This window comes from Martes martes (assembly GCF_963455335.1).
Source record: "Martes martes genome assembly, chromosome: 11".
Lineage (NCBI taxonomy): Eukaryota > Metazoa > Chordata > Mammalia > Carnivora > Mustelidae > Martes > Martes martes.
In genome coordinates this window covers 64,559,072-64,580,865 of record NC_137899.1, presented here as the reverse complement: position 1 = coordinate 64,580,865, position 21,794 = coordinate 64,559,072, and the positions used below count along the sequence as shown (strand labels likewise).

Sequence of the window (21,794 nt, the reverse complement as noted above, 5' to 3'; positions counted from 1 at the left end):
CTTAAAAAAAAAAAAAAAAAAAGGTCTATAGAAGTCTATAGTATATATCTTTGCAACTAAATCTTTGTGTACTGCCTTATTTCCTTAGGTTAAAATCCTTAGGACATAAAATTGGTGTGTCAAGGGGAATGTATATTTCTGAAGCTTTTTCTTTTTAAGAGTTTATTTATTTATTTAACAGAGATCACTAGTAGGCAGAGAGGCAGGTGGGGTGTAGGGAAGCAGGCTCCCTGCTGAGAGAGATAATGCAGGGAGAGCTAAGAGAGAGCCTGATGCAGGGCTCGATCCCAGGACCCCGGGATCATGACCGGAGCAGAAGGCAGAGGCCTTAACCCACTGAGCCACCCAGGCACCCCTGAAGCTTTTAATAGTAAGAACTCTTACTCCAGCAATCTTTGTTGTTCTTTTTTTTTTTTTTTTAAGATTTTATTTATTTATTTGATGGAGAGAGAAATCACAGGTAAGCAGAGAGGCAGGCAGAGAGAGGGGGAGAAGCAGGCTCCCCGCTGAGCAGAGAGCCCAATGTAGGGCTCGATCCAGGACCCTGAGATCATGACCTGAGCCAAAGGCAGAGGCTCAACCCACTGAGCCACCCAGGCACCCCTCCTTTGTTGTTCTTAAGAATGACTTATATTGAGTCATCTTTCTAAGTGATATCTTTAAAATTCTTATCATTGCTACCTATATTAATATATTATGGTTAAGTCATCATATTCATACATAATACAGGAGTATTATCAAAAAGGATCACCTGGTAGACCTTGAGCCTCCTATAGTAAAGTATAAAAGATTTTCCTCGTAGAAGAATGTTTTGTTGTTCATCTTCCATTTTATTAAAATAAGATAGCAGTGCCAAATTTTTAACCTTTGGTAGATACCAAGTTTGGGTAATTTGTTAGTGGCCTTTTAAAGAATCATTAAACATTTTTTGCATTGTTTTTAATAGAGCATACTACTTCACAAAGCTTGATTACTGAAATGCTGTGTGTGTTTGATTTCTCTTGAGCATAGCAGAGAGAAAGCAGATATAAAAGTTTATTTACGAAAGTGTAGCTTCCTCATGTTCCTAATGATAAAGCTTCCCAGAGGGCCCATAGCATAACTTATCTATCAGGCCCTGACATATGGTATTAGCGTATTGCAATCCTGCTACTCGGGTTAAAAGCAAGACTGGTTCTCTTTAAAAGTTAAAAATATTTTTCCTCATAACAGTTTGACTGTTTTTATTTGCAACAGGAAAGTAACTTTTTTTTTCAAATTTTTAACCTTAAAAAGTAGTTTTCATTGTTTGTTTCAGCTTTTTTAATCAAATAAAATTTACAGTGTAGGCGATATGAAGAAAAACATAAAAATCATTTAAATCCCAGTGCCCTGCAGTAAATGTTCTGAACATTCTAGTGACCACACTTACATGCATCTTGTCTTTTCTCATGTGTCTTAAATGAGGTAACCTTTTAAAAATTGTGATAAAATACACACAACATAAAATTTGCCATTTTAACTATTTTTAAGTGTATGGTTTGGTGGCCTTGAGTACACTGACATTGTGCAACCGTCACCACCATCCATCTCCAGAACTCTTTATTTTCCATATTGAAACTTTGTACCCATTGAGCAGTGACTCCCTATTCTCCTCTCCCCCGGCCCCTAGCAACCACGACCTACTTGGTTTTTTTACTTTGTATTGAAATATAATATTCATACAGAAAAATGCACATACCACAAGTACACTGACAGCCAAAAAACAGGATGAGGGAGTATTTTTAAGTGTTAATACGGAGGTTCCGTTTTTCTTCACAGCACAAGTTACCAGCTCTAATAGTTTCACCTTCTCCAAACTGTCACATTATCTCAATTGATCATTTTCTGTAGACTGGCTGGTGACTAGCTCAGAGCTAGCAAGTGTTACCCGGAGCATAATAAAGCACTGTGTAGTAATGCGTCACAAGACCATTTTTGCATAGAGCTTAGCCAAGGCTTTTGGAACCGCCCTCGGTTGTACCTTGTGCTATATTAGTACTTCTCAGACAGGAAGAATTTTCTTTCACTGGCGTAGCTTGTCTGGTTACCTTCAGGGTAAGTGTGTACAATTCATGTAAACAAATAAGTTTCTCTGGCTTAATGACTTTGTTTGACTCTTTTTGGTTCAGGATCTTGTTGAAATTATAGGTATTTAAAAATACAGATTAAGGAAATAAAAATAGAGTAAAGCAGTATAATGTAAAACTTTACAGTTTGCAAAGATATAACTATATAAAACTTTGCAATGTCTTGGGTCTCCTAAATTATAATTTAAAGCATCTAATTTCAAGAGCTTCTTGTTTCACATGTAAATGTTGAGAAAAAGCAAAGTATCCTCAGAAATCTCTTTTCAAAGGAAAAAGAAAAGCACTATAAGATCCAATTTTGTTGTTCATTGAGTTGCTCTGTGACTTAGTTTTGCTGATTACCACATGCTTTGTATCCCTAGGTCTAGGAACCATATATTATGCCTAGTATAAAGATAATGAACTTTTATTTTGTACTTATTTTATCTAAGATCTTATGGAATAGGATTATACTGGTAATGTTTTATGAATTGATAAAAGCTGGATTACAGTCTCTAAGCTTTATAACAAATTGTATTTTGAAAACTAAGGTTCAAGCATATATTGCTATAAAACCTTAGAATGTTGTGGCTAACTTAGTTTTAAATAATTGAATTTACTGTATTTTTTATAGTTTGGGCATTTGTTTTCTTTGTGTGTGTGTGTGTGTGTGTGTGCTTTTTAATCAGGAGAATTAGTTAATGCAGCAGACCATTTCTTAAAGCAGTTTACTTGGTTTTTATTGACAGTCTATATCCAAGCCCCTGCATCTCTGGATATTGCTTACCACCTATGCTCTTGTTCTAGGACAAATTCAAGGACAGAACTCAGAGTGCGCTAAGGGTAATCAGTATAAATTACTCAATTTCCATGTGCCTTGGTTTACTCAGCTTGAAAAATGCTATGTTAGGGTCGTGGGGGTGGGGATCATATGTGAATAAATTCCAAGCTCTGAAATTAAGTATTTTCTTAAGTATCCATAAAATTCTGACTGAGAAGCCAAGGTTTACTACTTGAGAAAATTGGTATAAATTGCCAATTTTTAAAACACTAGTCTTTGAAATCTATTTTTCCTCTCTTCTATCTCCTCCTCTTCCCTTCACACCTCAGTTTGTTTTCTCTTTCCCCCAACAGGCTCAGGAAAGACCTAAGAATATTCAGTTTCATTTTTGTCTCATGTCTGTATCGAGAAAGTTTCACTTTCCAGTTTGTATATTTTTTTTCACTGCTGCCTTGAAAATCTAATTAGGAAGAATTATTTAAATGCTCCAAGAAACTGATGTACAACGCTACCAAAATAACAAACTTATTTTTCTTGTGCTAATCACCCTAAGAAAGTGCCATTATTAAAAACGTAAGTAAGTTTAGGAAAAGCAATAACAGGTTGCTGGAAAAGTGCAGCAAAAATGGATTTGTTTGGAAGTTTAACACTGTTACTGATACCCTGTCCATATTATAGTAATACTTGCCTTTTCCTATGTAAGTAGTATACAGTTTACCGTTCAAAATTTCATTAGTTTATTGTTGTGTTGTGTAAATGTTTCAGCAAGTATAACTGAAACAGAATCACAACTTTTTAAGCCAATGTTATTGATGAATTCAATTTTTTCACTTTCCCATAAGACAGAGTCAAGTGGGCCTTTAAAAATATTGAGTTTGCATTCAGATACTTTAAAACTTATATAAAGGCAAGTAAAATTTTTTCATGTAGACATAGAAATTTTCAGTCATTGATTTGTCACTATCTTTTCAAGGTAAAGTTAATGATCTTAGAAGGAAATACCACAATCACGAAAACTTTTCAGTTATCAAGTTTGTGCTATTCCAGCGAAGTTCTTACCTCTTGCTTCAGTCTTTAGCTTTGTCCTATATATTCTGTGTAATGAACACCATTAGAGCAGAGACCTTAACCTCATAGTGAAAGCACACAGAGTAATTATTTTCCAATTTCCACACTTTCCAGATGACATTTAAAATTCAAAAGACTTTAAAACTTCAAAACTTCCTATGAAGAGGGTTCATACTTCCAGGCTAGTATTTTCTATTTTTGAACGTGTCTTCTACACTTGATGTGTGTTTCCAACAGCTCTTCTCTTGAAGCATCTGCAACAGATGACTGCTGTGAAGTGAGCCAGAACATTATATACCAAGTATAGGTTTACAAGCTGATTGGTTTAAAAATACCCTGCCCTAATTTTCAGTGCCTTCCTTAGAATAGTGCCAGAATGCTGGCATTTATGCTTTACTCTTGACACTTTTGTAATAATAGAGACAATGGGATGATTTTTTACATTAGGACACAGTATCACTTTATGTGATATTATCTCTGAACAAGGATACATTCTGGTCGGATTGCCAGTGAGGACTGTGAAGAATGAAGGACCTTCAGTTGAAATTTGTACAGTATCCATGAACTAATAGGTTTACCTATCAAAAATAATGTCCTAAAATTATCAAATTTCTGATGACTCTTTGTTTTTGTCTTTTGTTTAAATAAAATGTGTAGAGACCAACCATGAGAAAGACAATTACTATTTTACTTCCTGACACTGGTTTTTTTCCCCTCTTATCTTTTCTTACTAAATGTAAATGAGCCAAACTTAGTGGTGGGGGAATAGGAATTGGGCTGCCTGGCTCTATGTGACAAGAAGATCTGAGATTCCTAGATATTAAAATGTATTCTGCACTGCTTGAATTCTGTGTTCCTTTGGGCTTTTCAAATGCTTTGTAAACTCTACAGTACTTTTCCACATTCTCCTTCCTCTTTTTCAAGCTAATAAAATGGTTTTATTTAAAATTGTGCTTTCTGAAAAATATAGACCCCTGTTCAGATATTAAACATCAAAGGAAAACCTTAAGCATATTGTATGCTTTGATTTCTATAAACGAAGAAAGAGATGTAACAGGCAACTTCTGTGGCATCTCCTTTTTTTAGATCAAGGACCAACAGAAAGGAAGGGTTACTTCAGTTTGACTATAATCATCTAAAGATTACTAACCCGCAAACTACCATTACAGTTACATTTGGGGGGTAGTGATCAAAACATTTATGAGTTATAGAGTGTATAGAAAGATAAATAGATACTTCTGCAAATACTGTATTATTTTTTGGATGTGAAAAATTGGTGGCATTTTACTATTTGGAAATAATGTTTATTCAGCTCGAAGATGCCATCAAGTATAAGACCATTAACTTACTAATGGCTTTTCTGAAAGGGGAGGGAGAATACCTCTTTTATAAGACACTTCCAAATTTTACGTATTTAAAATGGAGGGGAGGAATGAATTTTAGAATTGAGAAAATTTTATGTATCTGCTACAATACATTTTAATTATAAAGAGCACAGATACAATGTCTAACTTTTTTAAAGATTATTTATTTTAGAGAGGGAGAAAACAGGAAGAGTCTTAAGCAGACTCCACACTGAGCGCAGAGCCCATTGAAGGGTTCAATCTCACAATCCTAGATCCCAACTTGAGTTGAAACCAAGGGTCAGTTGCTTAATCAACTTAATCGCCCCTATAATGTCCAACTTTTAAGAAAAAGTCAGATTTTTTCCCTTTTGATAAATTTGCCCTTTTAAGGTACTGCTTTTGTTAAAAAATTTTACTTACCTAGTGTAAAGTAAAAGTAAAGCCGTTGAGGAACAAAAGTAATTTTTGCTAAGATTGATAATGAAAAAATGAAAAAAAAATAATGATAAGAGGTATTTTATTTTATTAAGAGATATTATAGGGGCGCCTGGGTTGCCCAGTGGGTTAAACCTCTGCCTTTGGCTCAGGTCATGATCTCAGGGTCCTGGAATCGAGCCCCACATTGGGCTCTGCTGAGCAGGGAGCCTGCTTCCCTTTCTCTCTCTGCCTGTCTCTCTACCTACTTGTGATCTCTCTCTCTCTCTCTCTGTCAAATAAGTAAATAAAATCTTAAAAAGAGAGAGAGATTATAAAAACTACTTCTTTTAGTTTAACAAATTGATATGTATAAATTCCACCCAAACCTGTAAAATTATCATTTAGTTAACACTATCACATAGTTATTCTGGGCAGACACTAACTCAGATAGTAGTTGCCTCATGTCACAAAATTAGAGTTTAATATGAGAAAATTGAAGAATAAACTTGACTTTGTATATTACATTTCTCCTTATGTTCAATTCATATCTTCCTTCATTGATTCAGTAATAGTAATGCATAATATTCCCACAAACTTCATCTTTATATATAGAGAAAATGTTGATAAAATATTCTTGTAATAAAGCATTTTCTTGCAAATATAAACTTTAACTATTCAAATCTTATTAACACTATGTAAGTTCTTATAGGGGAGCTGCAAATTTTTCATACAAAATTTTTAACCCCAGCCTTTGTAAGATAGAGAAAAATCTCTGCTGAGCTTCTTAGGAAAGAGGAAAAGGTACGGTCAGTAACCTGGTATTTAAGTCAAACCAAAAGTACCACCTTACTATGTCATTAACCTACAAGAACAGCCTGAGATATATGTATGTCACGTGTACTTTTTTTCTCTCTCTTTTACTGTGACATCACCTGGGGAAATCCAGAAGATTGGATAACCAAGAAATGCCTAATCAAGATTCTGCTGTACATGTGAAAATGGTGGGTATTTGAGTATTTCCAGTTCCATTTATCAATGGTGAATCTTCACCACTTTTACCTCTGTCTCTAACCAGATCAATTATGGGACTGTAACCTTACGCAGGTCTTTCTTCACAGTGTTTGATACACAATAGAACCTCAAATATTTGTTTAATTGGACTTTAGCTTACCTTAGAAAAATTTTTTGCATGAAATATAATGTATATTGGAGTCTTTCTCAGCATATAAAATGGTTATCCCATTCCTTTTTGTGCTAAATTTTCCTTGCTCAGCAATAGCACACTTAAATTATACAGCATGAGATGTTTTAAGCTTCCGAATTAAAATGACAAATGTTTAAATTAAAGAAATAAAAAACTTCTTGTATAACAGTAGAGCTCATTGCTTTATAGACATTAGAATGAGGATGGAAAAATATTGGCCTTGGAGTCAGAACTTGCTTCAGATGTTAATTTAGTCCATAAGAGCTGTGATACCCTTGAATGAGGGTAATAATCTCACCTTTAAGAAATTGCGTGAAACCACCAAACTCTTGTTTTATTCATATTTTTCCCAGCTTTCTTGAGATACAGTTGACAAAATTGTGAGATATTTAAAGTGTACAATGCGATGATTTGAGATTTGATATACGTTGTGAATCACCTTCCCCATCTAGTTAACATAACCATCACCTCACATATTTACCCCTTTTTTTCACGGGGGAGAAGGTGGGGGTGGAGAACATTTAAGTTCTACTCTCTCAGCAAATTTCAGTTACACAATAGAGTGTTATAAACTACAGTTACCATAGCATACATTGGATTTCAGACCCTATTCATCTTATAAGTGAAATCTTCTTATTCATAATTTAATGAAAAAGTATGTTAAGTGCCTCATAGCACATAGTAAGCGCTCAGTAAATGTTGATTTCCTATGTTAGTGGGTGTTTTAACTATATAAGTAGCATTTGTTTGTGAGGAAAACATTGCCTCTGTTTTCCATATTCACAGTGGGAAAATCCTAAAAAAAAAAAATCAATTTCTCCTTCTCTTTTAAAGAGGACAGCTCCCCCCATGATCACCTTATATCTTCTCTTTCTGTTGTTTTGTTGTCATTCTTCCTTTTCTCTTGTCTTTTTTTCTTCCTTTCTTCCTAGTTTTCTTTTCATTTGAGTCTATAAACCAGAACATGACTTAGCATGCAAACAGCTTTGTGTCACAATTAATAAACCTCTTGTTCAGCTTAGCTGTCCTCATCCAGCATGCGACAGGAGGTGAAGCCTGCCTCAAAGTGCTGATTAAGCTGCTGTCGTGTAGTGTTATTGCTGTTAGGATAGAACATATGAAATTGCTGTGCTTTTGTATGTTGAATAGTCCAACATTGGCAGTTTCATTTGGTTCAGCCTAATACATCGGCATGACCTTTGCTTCCATTGCATGATTAGCATTGCAATTTGTCTCTGATATGCAAAATTCAGTCAATCTAAACTTTTTTGGCTTGAGTTAATTTTTTTTAACCAAAATGAAGACAAGTGACGTAGGAATGTCCTACCATATAAATTGTTGTTCCCTGGGTCCCAGAACTCTCTAGCGTGTCTTCTTTGGAAGTAAGTAGCACTGTAGTCAACCCACAAAGACTGAGAAGGAAAACCAGCCAAAAAATGGTGTGGGTGTGTGTGCGCGCGTGCGCGCGTGTGTGTGTGTGTGTGTGTGTGTGTTTGTTTGTTTGTTTTTAACTATCATTGCATTACGTTGGGTAATTTTTACCTTGGGGTTTGCTTTTCTAAAAATATTGATACATCTTTTAAGTTGTATCTCCTTAAATAGGTAAGGAGTTGGCAGCTCCTTAAGATGTTGTTCTTAACTTCTCATGATCTGGGTCCACATCTCTTCCCATACTTTACACACACAACTCTCTCTTCCTCTCTCTCTCTCTCTCTCCACCACATACAGTAACGTTCCAGACAGAGCTGTTTATCTTTTTCCTACATTAGACCCTGCACTTTGGCTCATGATCTCAGCATAAATAAATCCTGCTACTCTTTGAGAGCCTAGCTCAGTTGGCTTTTCCTCTTTTGGCCCCAGCAGAGGTAATCACAAGTCTCTTATGTTCCTCTTATATTTTATCTGGATGTCTGAGCTATGTTTTACTTATTTGGGCTCCTGTATTACAATCCATGTTAGAGAACATGTGCCTTGAGTTTAAGATGTTTATCTTACTAAAACTTTTGTATCTTTTACTGAGCTACCTTACACTTAATGACTATATGCTGAATGCATGAATTTGGCCTACACTCCCTTAATGTGGAAATGGGCCAAAAATGTGATAGACAGGGGAAATTGACTATCGCTACACTTTAGTAATGTATGGTCTTCCAAATAAATCGTCCATGTATGTGAGTGGCTATACCAGTGTGAATAGGGGGCTTTGGATCTATACTTTTTTTTTTAAGATTTTTATTTATGTATTTGACACAGAGAGAGAGATCACAAGTAGGCAGAGAGGCAGGCAGAGAGAGTGGGGGAAGCAGGCTCCCCGCTGAGCAGAGAGCCCAATGTGGGGCTTGATCCCAATGCGGGGCTCCATCCCAGGACCCTGGGATCATGACCTCAGCTGAAGGCAGAGGCTTTAACCCACTGAGCTACCCAGGTACCCCAAGATCTATACTTTTTATAAAGTTGTAATGCCCACTCCTCTGTACCAATGCAGTAATGAAGTCTTTTGCTTCTACCAAATACGAACATTGGAAAACAAAACAAAAAAATATTTCCCCTGAAAACTTCAGACAAAGATCCTTAAGTCGTGTAAACTAATTTTTGTGGGGGCCATTTTCAGAGAAATACAGGTAAAACGTCATTAGGACAATTTTGTGACTATGCCAGGCAGGTACTCTGTTATATCTTATCACAATGTATCTGCAAGATAATATCAAATAATCAAATATTGCTGTAGAGTTGTGAATAAAACTGTATAACTTTGAAATGAACTTCTTCAGAAATCATTGCTTTTTGATTATGGAAGGAAACTAATGATTAGGAGTTCATTTCATCTGTACAAATGCATTTTACAGCCAGAATACATGTATTTTAGGTTTTTGTTAGTCATCTAAATTAGCATTAAGTCAGATTTGGCCCCAGTCAACCAAAATGCCCTGATTCTTGTCAGGAAAACTTTGCTCCTTCAGCATTTTACATTATGCCTTATAAAATGAATTTGTTTTCTTTTGTTTGCAAGTGGCAGACATTTTTAGCCCCTTATTTTTTTACCATAAAATTACATCATAATCAAGGTGAAAAGTTTTCAGACAGTTCAAAATAACTTGCCCTTCAGACTTGAAGCATCGTTATTTTAAGTGCTCCCAAACAGGTGTGGTTTTGTCCAAGAAGAATTACCAAAGAAGGGATTTGAGGAGGTAACGAAAGTGTGTGATGTATGATGAATTTGTATTCTTACAGTATACTTCTTAATATTGTGATATTATGACATTCTTTGACATATTTCATGTAGTATTGAAAAAATATATTTCTTAGGTTGCGTTGTAAAATATTTGAGTAAAATGCCCAATATCTCAGTTTCCTGAGAAATATTTATAATATGCTTTGGTGAATTGTCTGTGTATTGTGGAAGGGGGGACAGTATATTTCCATATACTCCAAAGCAGATATGGTTATCATTTTTAAATTTCTTACACCTGGGTCCTCTTTCCTATTGTATCCTCTGCTGCTCTTCCTCTGTTCTCGTCAGTGTGATTTCACCCTGGTGCTATTTGGGTATTCAATGCTTATTTATCTGAAAATGAAGGGCTGTTGTACAGAAGCAGGGATATCAATCCTCCAGCCTCTGGTTGTCTTTCAGGACCTAGTGATACTATAATCCAATCTAATAGTTGTTAATTTAGCAGAAACCAACCTACTTTGAAGTGGCTTTGGTACTATTTTTCTATTCATTATCTGAAAGAGTTTATCCTATCCTATTTAGATTTTTTTTTTTTAATTTGACAGACAGAGATCCCAAGTAGGCAGAGAGGCAAGCAGAGAGAGAGATAGGGGAAGCAGGCTCCTTGCTGAGCAGAGAGCCCGATGTGGGACTCAATCCCAGGACCCTGAGATCATGACCTGAGCTGAAGGCAGAGGCTTTAACCCACTGAGCCACCCAGGCATCCCTATCCTATCCTATTTAAATACAGGTGTTGGTTTTTTGTTTTTGTTTTTTTTTTTTACTTGAATGTATTGTATGATGTCATTTGCATGAGGCAGGACATCTTTGTCAGTATGGACACACTGAAATAAAATGTTTAATTTTCTTGGTGAAAATATAGTTAGTGATATACATTTGCTTTCAGTATTGGGTTAGTTATTAAGTCAAACATATGCTGATTACTATGCATCTGCCTGTTAAGGCAGAGGTAAGACCAGAATTTAGTTGTTAGGAGATGGACTTGCTAGTTAAGTATTTGTAAGGGAGCTACAGAAGTGATACTCCAAAACAGCAACGGTTTCTAAAACTCAACAGGAAAACAGTGTAAGTACTGCTAATCATCATATCTCTTGCAGGTAGCATCTGACACAAAGTAAAACACAGGTAAATATTTAAGTGAATTGATGGATTAATGAATGAAGAAAAGGAATTTAGGAATAATTGCCTATTTACTTTTCTCATCTATTGAAACATCATTGTAAACTAAATATTTAGGTAACCATTATTCTGTTGACACCTCTAAAGTCCAGTTAAGTTAAAAGAATCACTGTATGAAAAAAAAAAAAAGAATCACTGTATGAAAGTTAGTTGCATGGCAGGTTATCCTGTGCTATTTAAATATGGCTTTTTAAAATTAAGTGTATTGTAGCATCTTTCATTCGTGGAGAAAATTTTAATGTGAGCATTTCTCTTTCCCATACACTTCCATATGTATCTTTCAGTCTTAGGAAAACATTTTAGCCTTTTCCGATTTTCTAATTTTGTCTATTATGCAGAGACAGCATAGGACCAGAGAGACTCAACTGGTCACATGCTCTTGGAGCAGAGCTATAGGTCTAGGGAATTTTTCATAATCATTTCTGTGATACACATGAAATGTGTTAATGTTGGTGATAACATACCCAGAATAATAGCATATAAAGTAAATAAAGGTTACTGGGTACAAACCAGTATAGAAGCTTGATCTGAGGTTCTCCTCCTGTCTTTTTATACTGTGGAACTATTACATACCCTCCAATCTCCTTCCCGTGCAGTCTTCTTGTACACATGCTCTAAGAACACGGTGAGCATTTTACTCTCATCAGTTTCATTCTCTCTATGATAGGGTAGAAGAAAGAAACAGTATTTAACATTAAATTATTGAGCAACACTAAATCCTGAATAAACCAGCCTAGTAGCTGCCTAAACCCAAGTGTTCTGTTTGTTTTTCAGTAGGCTCCATGACCAACATGGGTCTTGAACTCACGACCCAGAGATCAAGAGTCTCATGCTGGTGGTCTCATACTTCTTAGTAGTTGTCTTAAATTGAAATAAGACTGTTATAAAATTTATGCCAAGAAAAATGAAATTATTTGGGGTAATTTGTATTATATATAGTACAATAAAGAAACAAAGATCTTGAAGCACCTTTTCAAGTTAAATATACTTAAAATATATTTTAATTACCTATGCAAAGGTACACTTGTGGGATTCGATGCCCTGTGTGGAGCCCAATGCAGGGCTTGAACTCACAACCTGAGATCAAGACCTGACGTGAAATCAAGAGTCGGGTGCCTGACCAACTGAGCCACCCAGGCGCCCCTTAAGGAGAAAGATCTAATAAGAAAACTCTTTATCACTAAGTTCAGATATTCTCCATTCCACTCTAGGGTTTTATTTGATTAATGAATAATCCATAAAAGATTGTTATAACAGTATATGAAATAATAATTAATTTTAAAAAGATGAAAAATATATGAGAATGAGATAAATTATGCATATACAGGCATATTTATAATCATAGAAATGAAAATAATGGAAAATAAATTTAAATGTTTACTTCAGGTAATGTTACCTCAGGTAGTAGAATTCTAAGCCATGTTTATTTTCTTTTTTCTATGTTTTCTGTTATTTCTGTGGCAACCATGCATGACTTTTATAATTGGAAGAATTACACTTTCTGATAATCTATTACAATATAATTTTGTCTTAATCTTTGAGATAGAAACTGTGCTTCAAAAAATTTTATGTGTATAAATGGTAATTTGATATGATGATTTGCCATTTTTATTTCTTTTAAGATTTTATTTATTTATTTGACAGACAGAGATTACAAGTAGACAGAGAGGCAGGCAGAGAGAGGAAGGGAAGGAGGCTTCCTGCTGAGCAGAGCCCGATGCGGGGATCGATTCCAGGACCCAGGATCATGACCTAAGCTGAAGGCAGAGGCTTTAACCCACTGAGCCACCCAGGCGCCCCATGATTTGCCTTTTTTAGAAATAAGGCCTTAACAGTTTTACATCTTAAAATAATATAAGCTTCTGCTTGGTATCGAAAGAACCGGGAAAAGAGGAATTAAAAATAGTTAATTAACTTCCTTTTATTTTTTAGATGCCTGAATTTCAGAAAAGTTCAGTTCGAATCAAGAACCCTGCAAGAGTAGAAGAAATTATCTGTGGTCTTATTAAGGGAGGAGCTGGCAAACTTCAGGTGAATAATTATCAGGAAGTCTTTATTATTAAGACTTTATTTTTAATGTTAAGGCGGACTCATCTCCTGTTTTGCTCAAGTCTGCGTAATACTGAGTTCTAAGCTAACTAATGCAGTGCATAAGTATTAAACCGTTTTAAGAATAATATTCAAATTAGGGACGTCTGGGTGGCTCTGTCAGGTGAGCACCCAACTCTTGATCTCACCCTAGGTCTTGATCTCAGGGTCGTAATTTCAAGCCCCCCATTAGAGATAAGTTTTTTATTATGGTAAAAAACACATACTATGAAATCTGTTCTTTTAATAAATGTTTAAGTGTACAGTACAGTGTTGTTAACTGTACGTGAATTGTTATGCAGCAGATTTCTAGAATTTCTTTATCCTGCATGACTAAAACTCTATACCCATAGAAGAGCAACCCACATTTCCTTCTCCTCCCACTCCCCAGCCACTGACAACCACCACTCTATTTTCTGCTTCTATGAATTTGACTAAATACCTCGCATAAGTGGAATCATGCATTGTCCATTTCTAGTGGCTTATTTCCCTTGGCATAATATCCCTGCAAGGTTCATCCATGTAGTATATGACAGAATGCCCTTCTTTGTAATGGGGAGCTTCATATGGTTTAACTGCCTCCCCTGCATTTTTGTGTACATTGACCAGGTGGGTTGAGATTGTGCAACATTTTATCTCTATCAAGAACAGTAGACCATTCATCCGCAACTATAAATTTTTAAATCAATTAATAAGATCTGATTTGGTGACAATGCTGGGGCACTTAAGGTATTGCTGCATAACTAAGGTGATTCCCAGGACTTAACTACAAAGTTATACCTTAAGTGCCCCAACATTGTCATGAAATAAAATCTGGTTAATCAGTACAGGAGTTTGCAGTTGGAGGAGAGAGGGCTGCTGTTCCCAGTAGCGAGCTGCATTAGAAAATAGACTGCAGAGAGAATAACCCGTGGGGTGGGGAGCAGGTCAGGGACTGAGAACAGTCCCATACCTCTAGGAAGGGTGCAGTACAGTACATGTCTGCCCTCAGTGGCTGTATGTTCCATAATGCCTTTCCCCCTTTCTTTACAGATAATTACGGACTTTGATATGACACTGAGTAGATTTTCCTATGAAGGGAAAAGATGCCCAACGTGTCATTGTAAGTATGGCATTCATAAGCAAATTCATGAAAGTAATTCTTATTTTAAGATCCTTTCTTACCTATATGATCTATGAGATTGACTGGGGTTTGTTTTTCTTCTTCTTCTTTTTGGACATTGAAAGTGAGAAGACCTGCCCTTTTTTTAAATTTCATTTCAAGGATTTGTTTTTTCCCCATGTTATATAAATGGCTATTTTCAAGTGTGATTTTGGTTGCAAGAGAAATGAAGACTTCTGAAAATTTTCTCCAAATGTGGTCTGCTCATTATTTATTCAAGAAACATTTACATGGGTTTTAAACTTTGGATAACCTAAAGAAATAGCATTTATCAACCACTCTGGTTTTCTAAAAATGTTACTGAATTTTTTGTTGTTGATAAATTAAGTAAAAGAATGATTAAATAAATATCCAGTTAAGATGTGTTGCTAGGATAATATACCTTTTTCGTTCTCCAGACTAGGTAGTGAGTTTTAAAAATAATACTCTTCAACCTAACAAAGAAGGAGTGATATAAGGGCTCTCATCTACTGGAGGTACATGTGGAATTTGAGAATTCCTTTTGATAATTTATGTTAAAACCACTAGAAATCATACCCTTTGGCTCAGTAGTTCTTTGGAGAATCTCTAAAGAAGTATTCCCAGATACAGGAAAAAAGCTTTAGATCCAGAGTTTAGATTTTAAAATCATTAAGTTCTCTAGCAATGCCATGTGTATTATAGCACTAAGGCCAAAAGTTATAATGACCACACTAGTGGACTTGGCATTTAAACTTAAAAGAAAAGTAAGTTATTTAAAGTAGTGGTACTATCAATCAGAATATTTCTTTTAATGCTAGTTTGCTTTCACTCTGCAGATGTCATTGACAACAGTAAGCTGATTACAGATGAATGTCGAAAAAAGGTAAGCACTAATGGTAATCCAGAGTTACTCAGACTTCTTTTTGCCGGAGAATTTCTTCAGGTTCATTCACATAAACAATAGGTATAAGCGCTTCTAACCATACCTAGCACATAGTAAAGACTGAGTAAATGTTAGTTTTATTGTGTGGGTTATACACTCTCAACATTATTTTAATGAAAAAATTAACTTTTTAACAAAAACAAAATTTACATAAAAAACTTAAGATTATCAGAATATTCTGGTGTTCTTATGTTAGTGTACATTAAAACAAAAGTACTTCGGTTTTGTGTAGGTTTTTCTCCTTTCAGTTGACCAGGAAATTGCCTCAGCTATCTGTCTGTGTTTGTGTTAACAACATAGGACTCCAAAGATGAATCAAATTTAATACTTTCATGCGAGAATGAAAGGGTTTTTTGTAGTAATAATTTGATTATTAGTCGGTTTCATTGAATTGCTGACCTGAAAGTACTTTGCTACATATAAACTAGATCAACAAAGATCTCTTCAGTTGATATATGCATTAGCCAGGTACTCATGATCTCATCTTTAACAGCAATTTATGGAAATCATTTGTTTATATCGTTTTGCTTTCTGTAAAACTCAGCAGCTTAATGACAATTCTGTCATCCTCATGATTAAATTACTCATTTATTTCTAGTTACTGCAACTAAAGGAAAAATATTATGCTATTGAAATTGATCCTGTTCTTACCGTAGAAGAGAAGTACCCCTATATGGTAGAATGGTAAGTGTGTATCAGGCAAAAAGTGGGTTAAAAATATAAAATGACATTGCAGTTACAACTAATGGCTTATTTTCCCTCTGTACCATATGTAATAGATTCATAAATTACCCATCGAGTTAGAGCAGTGATTAAATATAACAAAATGAACTATAACTTTCTAATCACTCTAAGAGTCTAGAATTTTTGTTTTGTTTTCTTTTCTTTTTAAGATGAAGGTCAGTGAGGATAAATTTAGAATCCTGCACTTAAATTAAATTAATTAAATTAAATTAATTAATCCTGCACTTAAATTAAAAAACAGGCATTTTTAAAAATATATAGATAAAATGTGGCTGAATGTATATAGAAAAAGAATTGTGATTTAAATTGACTCTGAACTGAGCTGGAACCAGCAGGTTGACGTAGTTGCTGAGAAATGGACCCCTGGTGCTGGTTGCTTTAACGGAAATGCCGCCTTCCAAGCAGACCACACTGAAAGCATTGTGTTGAGTCCAGAGAGAATGATGTTATTAAGAGAAAGTTGACAAGCGTAGAGTGTGTCAGAAGAGGCCACGAAGAAAATCACAGGAACTGGAGCCATCCCATTTGGGGAAGATTTCATGGAGTAGAGAAAGCTGTGATTTGAGAAGCAACAACTATGGTTTTAGAATCTTAACAGACCAGGAGCGATGTTTATCTTCATTATCCTATGACCTAACCTGAATACCTTGCACACTTAATTAATGTGTATGCTATGAAATGTTGAAAAGTTGAACTTGGGCCACATACCTGTGGAAGCAAAGCTGGAATCAGATTTGGAAGTTTTAAGAAGACTGATTTCAGCATGATGAAAGAAAGTACTGTCTAGTAATTGGAATTTTCTAGCAATAATATAAGCTTCCCTGGCAGAACGAGCTCACTAACTTAATGATGAGAGCTGACCCAGAGTGGAGGGTCACAGGGCTTCTGCGTATCAGGTAGAGAGGTTCTAAAGGTCTGTGACTGAGATGCAGTGATTACAGGTGCTTTGATATAAAGCATCATAACAAGGATTTTCTCTTTTGCACTCAGTAGCACTAAGGTATTTCACGACAATTTAGACTACACACAGGTGAAACAAATGGCTTTTCTCTGATTCTTCCTGTAATCAGACAAATAATTATGTCTCCTGAGGTTGGATATCTATAGATTAAGGAAAGGTTTATACATAGTATCCTTTCATCATCTTACTAACACATTTAAACTAAGAGACTTTGGGGAGAACTGGGAAATGCAGTAAGAACATGTTCTATTACATTTTGAGACATTAAGATATACATTCATTAATGACGAGTTTAAATTTCTAAAATTTAATTCCAAATGATGATGAATGAAATACTGCATTATCTATCGCTGAAGAATGCTTTTTAATGAAGATGATAGTTTTAATTTGCTTTAATTGATATTCTCTTTTTCTTTGATTATAAACTGCAGGTATACTAAATCACATGGTTTGCTTGTTGAACAAGCTTTACCAAAAGCTAAACTTAAAGAAATTGTGGCAGAATCTGATGTTATGCTCAAGTAAGTTTCTTGGGTGTTTTTTGCTGTTAATTGTCTACAGACTTATAAATGTATTTAGGTGTGTGCTTTTATTAAAATAATCTGTTAACTATATTGCATATAAAAACGTAGCCCTAATACAGCGTCTATCACAGAATAGGGTGAGGTAAGGAATTTAGAAAGACATATTAGATCTTGGTATAGGGAATAACAGCCTTATGAGATTTAAGTTTGTTCTTTCTTGCTTGCTTGCTTCCTTCCTTTCTTTCCCTCCTTCCTTCTTTCTTTTCTCCTTTCTTTCCTTCCTTCCTTCCATAGGCTCCACACCCAGCGTGGAGCCCAACTCAGGGCTTGAACTCATGATTCTGAGATCAACACCTGAGCTGAGATCTAGAATCATATGCTCAACTGATTGAGTCACCCACACATCCCGAGATTCTTCACATTAAAAATTTTAAGAGTAGAGGTGCCTGGCTGGTTTAGTCGGTAGAGCATGTGACTCTTGATCTCAGGGTCATTAGTTCAAGCTCCACACTGGGTGTAGAGATTACTTAAATAAATAATACTTTCTTAAAAATTCAAGACTGACTTAGAAATTTATGAAACCAGGACCGTTTTGAAATTTTTTAAGAGAATACTTCTGAAAAGACATGAAATATAAAAGGAATGTTTATAAATCAAGTTGAAAAAAATTTTTTGCTCAAAGTTTATAAAGTTACATGAATCTACTTTCTGAATTCTCAAACTTCCTTGAAAACTATCTCTAGGAAAGGTGACTATGATTTAGGAAATAATAAAAATATTCGTGGTACATGAATGATAAGATAAAATTTTTTTAAGAAGCTTCTTTCAATACGGTTTACCACTTCTAACAATTTTCACCTCATTAGGTAAATATGATGATGCCATTTCTTTTTTTTTCTTTCTTTCTTTCTTTTTTTTTGATGATGCTACATTTTAAGGTGGTTTGCCTCTAAGGAGGAAAACATTAAATGTCAGAAAGAGTGTGAGGACAGCTAGTGAGTATTTCATTCCTTTGTAGACAGCTTAACCTGTGGCCCAGGAAGAGCAAGAAGGCAAGAAACTTAGATTAATAAGATAAGAACACGACCGACAACTGTTACACCATAGGTAGGAGAGATGCCAGCTATAAAGAATGCCCCTCCGCTCTCCCCACCCCCTCAGTTTTCTAAGAGGAAGTAGTTGAGCAGGATGGCCAGCAGGAGGTGCTCCAGCTCACCCTAAAACCCTAAATGGGTTTTCCAGGCTGAGGTTTTTTCAAGATGTGGTTAACTATTTGCTGTTAAAGGGTGTAGATTGTGAACTGTAAGCTTATATCCATATTTAATTAGAGCCTAAAAACATCTAATTTGTACTATTAGAATTTATTAAAAGGAAGGCAAAGAGTTAACTGTTGTTTGAAAAACTTGTACCAGTGTTGTCATAGACATCAATAACCGTGCTCTTGGGCAGAATTCTGAAAAGGGAATATAAATGAGCCATGGAATTAGGTAGAAGGGTTTTGCTTTTTTCATTTCTAGGTGAAAAGGAGATATATCTTACTCTTTAACAATCACTTCCTACTTCCATCTTGCAGGGAAGGGTATGAGAATTTCTTTGATAAGCTCCAGGAATACGGTATCCCTGTGTTCATATTTTCGGCTGGTATTGGTGATATACTAGAGGAGGTAATCCATCAAGCTGGGGTTTATCACCCGAACATCACAGTAGTGTCCAACTTCATGGATTTTGATGACAATGTAAGTATAGGAAATCATTCTAAATAATTACTTTTAAAATCTGAATATATTTTAATCATATAAATGCAGTTGTTTTTTATTTAATGTATATTCATTAAATTAGGTCACTCAAAAAGCCTACTATAGGACTCATCATCTCCCAGTGTTATATACCTATCCATGTTTTTAAAATAATATACCTTTCTTAAACTTTTGTTTCCTAAGCTGCAGACTAATATTAAAATTAGGGAAAGTTCTTTTAATGTGATTTAATGTAGCAACTTTAAAGACTCAATATCCATAGGTGGGAAAAAAGAAGGAATTAGAACTGTCATTATTTGAACAAAGTCTTCTAATCAAAACAGTACATTGTGTGATATATAGAAAATGGGATCTCCGGTTAGGAAACAAATGAAAAGTAAAAATTGGATTTTCAGTTCATTGTGTGTGATATTTAAAGTAGTCTCTAGAAAGTCATCAACTTCTCAGAGCCCTTCTTGCCAACGTGAATGTGAAAATAGAAGAAATAGAATTTGCAGTTTGAAACCTGTTGTTTCATAAGATTTATATTTTTATAGGGAGTGCTGAAAGGATTTAAAGGTGAACTAATTCATGTATTTAACAAACATGATGGTGCCTTGAAGAACACAGAATATTTCAATCGACTAAAAGACAATAGCAACATCATTCTGCTGGGAGACTCCCAAGGGGACATAAGAATGGCAGATGGAGTAGCCAACGTTGAACACATCCTAAAAATTGGGTATCTAAATGATAGAGTAAGTATGTAGATGTGTCGTTTAATTTTCTTGTAGAAAAATAAGTGGAACTTAATGGGCAGTTGTTACTAAACATGTGTGAGAAAGTAGTTAGAGACATTTTGATTGTTCTTAATCCGTTTACTTTGGTGTGGTTAAGGGGGTTGGGATGCACATGTGTGCCGTCGGTATTGGGGTGGCTTCGCTGGCCCCTTCTCACTAAAAACCTGTAGCACTCCCTAGTCTTGAGAGTCAGAAATGTCCCCCTTGTTGCCAAGTGTTCCTTGGACGGTCTCCCCAGTTGAGAACCACTGGACTAGAGAGAAATGACTTTGGGTATAAAGCCACCATGTGGGATAATTTCTATGTCCCTAAGCCTTCACAGTTTGAAAGAATTTTTTTATTTCACAGGTTTTATGAAAGTAGATTTAATTTGCTACATTTTGCCCAAAAGATTGAACCTAACAATGAGATTCATACTGAAACCATTTGCTTCTTCATTCTGCATATCCATTTAATTTTTCTGTTGTTGATTAGGTGGATGAGCTTTTAGAAAAGTACATGGACTCTTATGACATCGTTCTAGTAAAAGACGAATCACTGGATGTAGCCAACTCTATCTTACAGAAGATTCTGTAAACAAGCATTCTTCAAGAAGACCTCACTCGTGTGGGTGCAATTGACGCGAGAACTGCTCACCTGTTCATCTTGCGGAAAGACTTCTATTTATAATGCGTTCTTGCTCTTGAAGTTTTTTTCTCTCCATTACTGAGGTATTTTTGGACATAGTGAATCCATCAACTGGAAGCTCCTCTTTCCCCACCTCTCTCAACACACTCCTCAACTCCATTTTTTAACAGATTGAAAAAGAAAATCATAAAGCCAAAATTTGAAAAATAACTCACTGCATTTCCAGAGTGAATTTTTTAGTGTAATGTTATCATGAGGTTTTTGAGGAAACTTTTTACTCTGGGAAAGTTTGTATAAGTTTAAAAAGAAGTTTTATGAAATGGTGAAATAATGTACGTGATTTTAAGTGTTGCCATTTTTGTAATTGGGGTGAGTTATGCTGATGATATCACTGTCTCCTGAAACTGTGTTGTTTGGCTATTCTGTTTTGTGAAAGTCAGTATTACCAGGAAATATTGGCACTCAGTGTTTGAAAAAACCTTGCTATCCACATGCCACTAATCATTACGGAATGTTCTATATTGAAGCACTGATAATACACATGAAGTGAAAAGCCTTTTTAAATTATACTGTCAAGACAATTATTCATTTATTCAACAAATATCTATTAAGCACCTACCGTGTTTTTCCTGTGTGTGTGTGAGAGAGAGGGAAAGAGGGAGAGAGAAATCCTACTGTCATTGTCATAGTGTCTATCTAAATTGAATATTTTTAAACTTACACATTATAAGTTTAAGGATAAAAAGATAGTTGCAGAGGAAATTTCATCAGCCTTAGAGAAAATACTGGGGACTAGGAAAACAATTTCCACTCATTGAAAGTATCAGTAAAAGAGGGTACTTTGTTGTAAGTCTAAGAGTTTCAGAAATAACCACAGGCAGGAAACAAAGTGTAGCTGGGTCTCCTGTTAACTAAAACTGAGTACTGCTAAATT

The 21,794-nt window shown here is 35.3% G+C and overlaps 1 protein-coding gene across 6 annotated transcripts in view; it reads left to right on the top strand.

Moving 5' to 3' along the window:
- The window catches only part of NT5C3A (5'-nucleotidase, cytosolic IIIA), a 51,729-nt gene extending 30,255 nt beyond the window's left edge, over positions 1 to 21,474 (top strand). The window contains exons 1-10 of one of the 6 annotated variants that reach the window (XM_080818324.1): positions 2,015 to 2,076; positions 6,646 to 6,700; positions 13,247 to 13,345; positions 14,435 to 14,504; positions 15,362 to 15,408; positions 16,067 to 16,152; positions 17,605 to 17,694; positions 19,271 to 19,433; positions 19,991 to 20,191; positions 20,708 to 21,474. In XM_080818324.1, coding sequence (XP_080674450.1) covers positions 6,665 to 6,700; positions 13,247 to 13,345; positions 14,435 to 14,504; positions 15,362 to 15,408; positions 16,067 to 16,152; positions 17,605 to 17,694; positions 19,271 to 19,433; positions 19,991 to 20,191; positions 20,708 to 20,809 — 894 coding nt within the window. In that variant the 5' untranslated portion in view covers positions 2,015 to 2,076; positions 6,646 to 6,664 and the 3' untranslated portion in view covers positions 20,810 to 21,474. Of the gene's footprint in view, positions 1 to 2,014; positions 2,077 to 2,859; positions 2,931 to 3,401; positions 3,442 to 6,645; positions 6,701 to 8,631; positions 8,769 to 13,246; positions 13,346 to 14,434; positions 14,505 to 15,361; positions 15,409 to 16,066; positions 16,153 to 17,604; positions 17,695 to 19,270; positions 19,434 to 19,990; positions 20,192 to 20,707 lie in introns of those variants that run through there. The other 5 variants (XM_080818325.1, XM_080818326.1, XM_080818327.1 and 2 more) reach the window with 5 other exon arrangements.
- Positions 21,475 to 21,794: the final 320 nt, after the last annotated feature.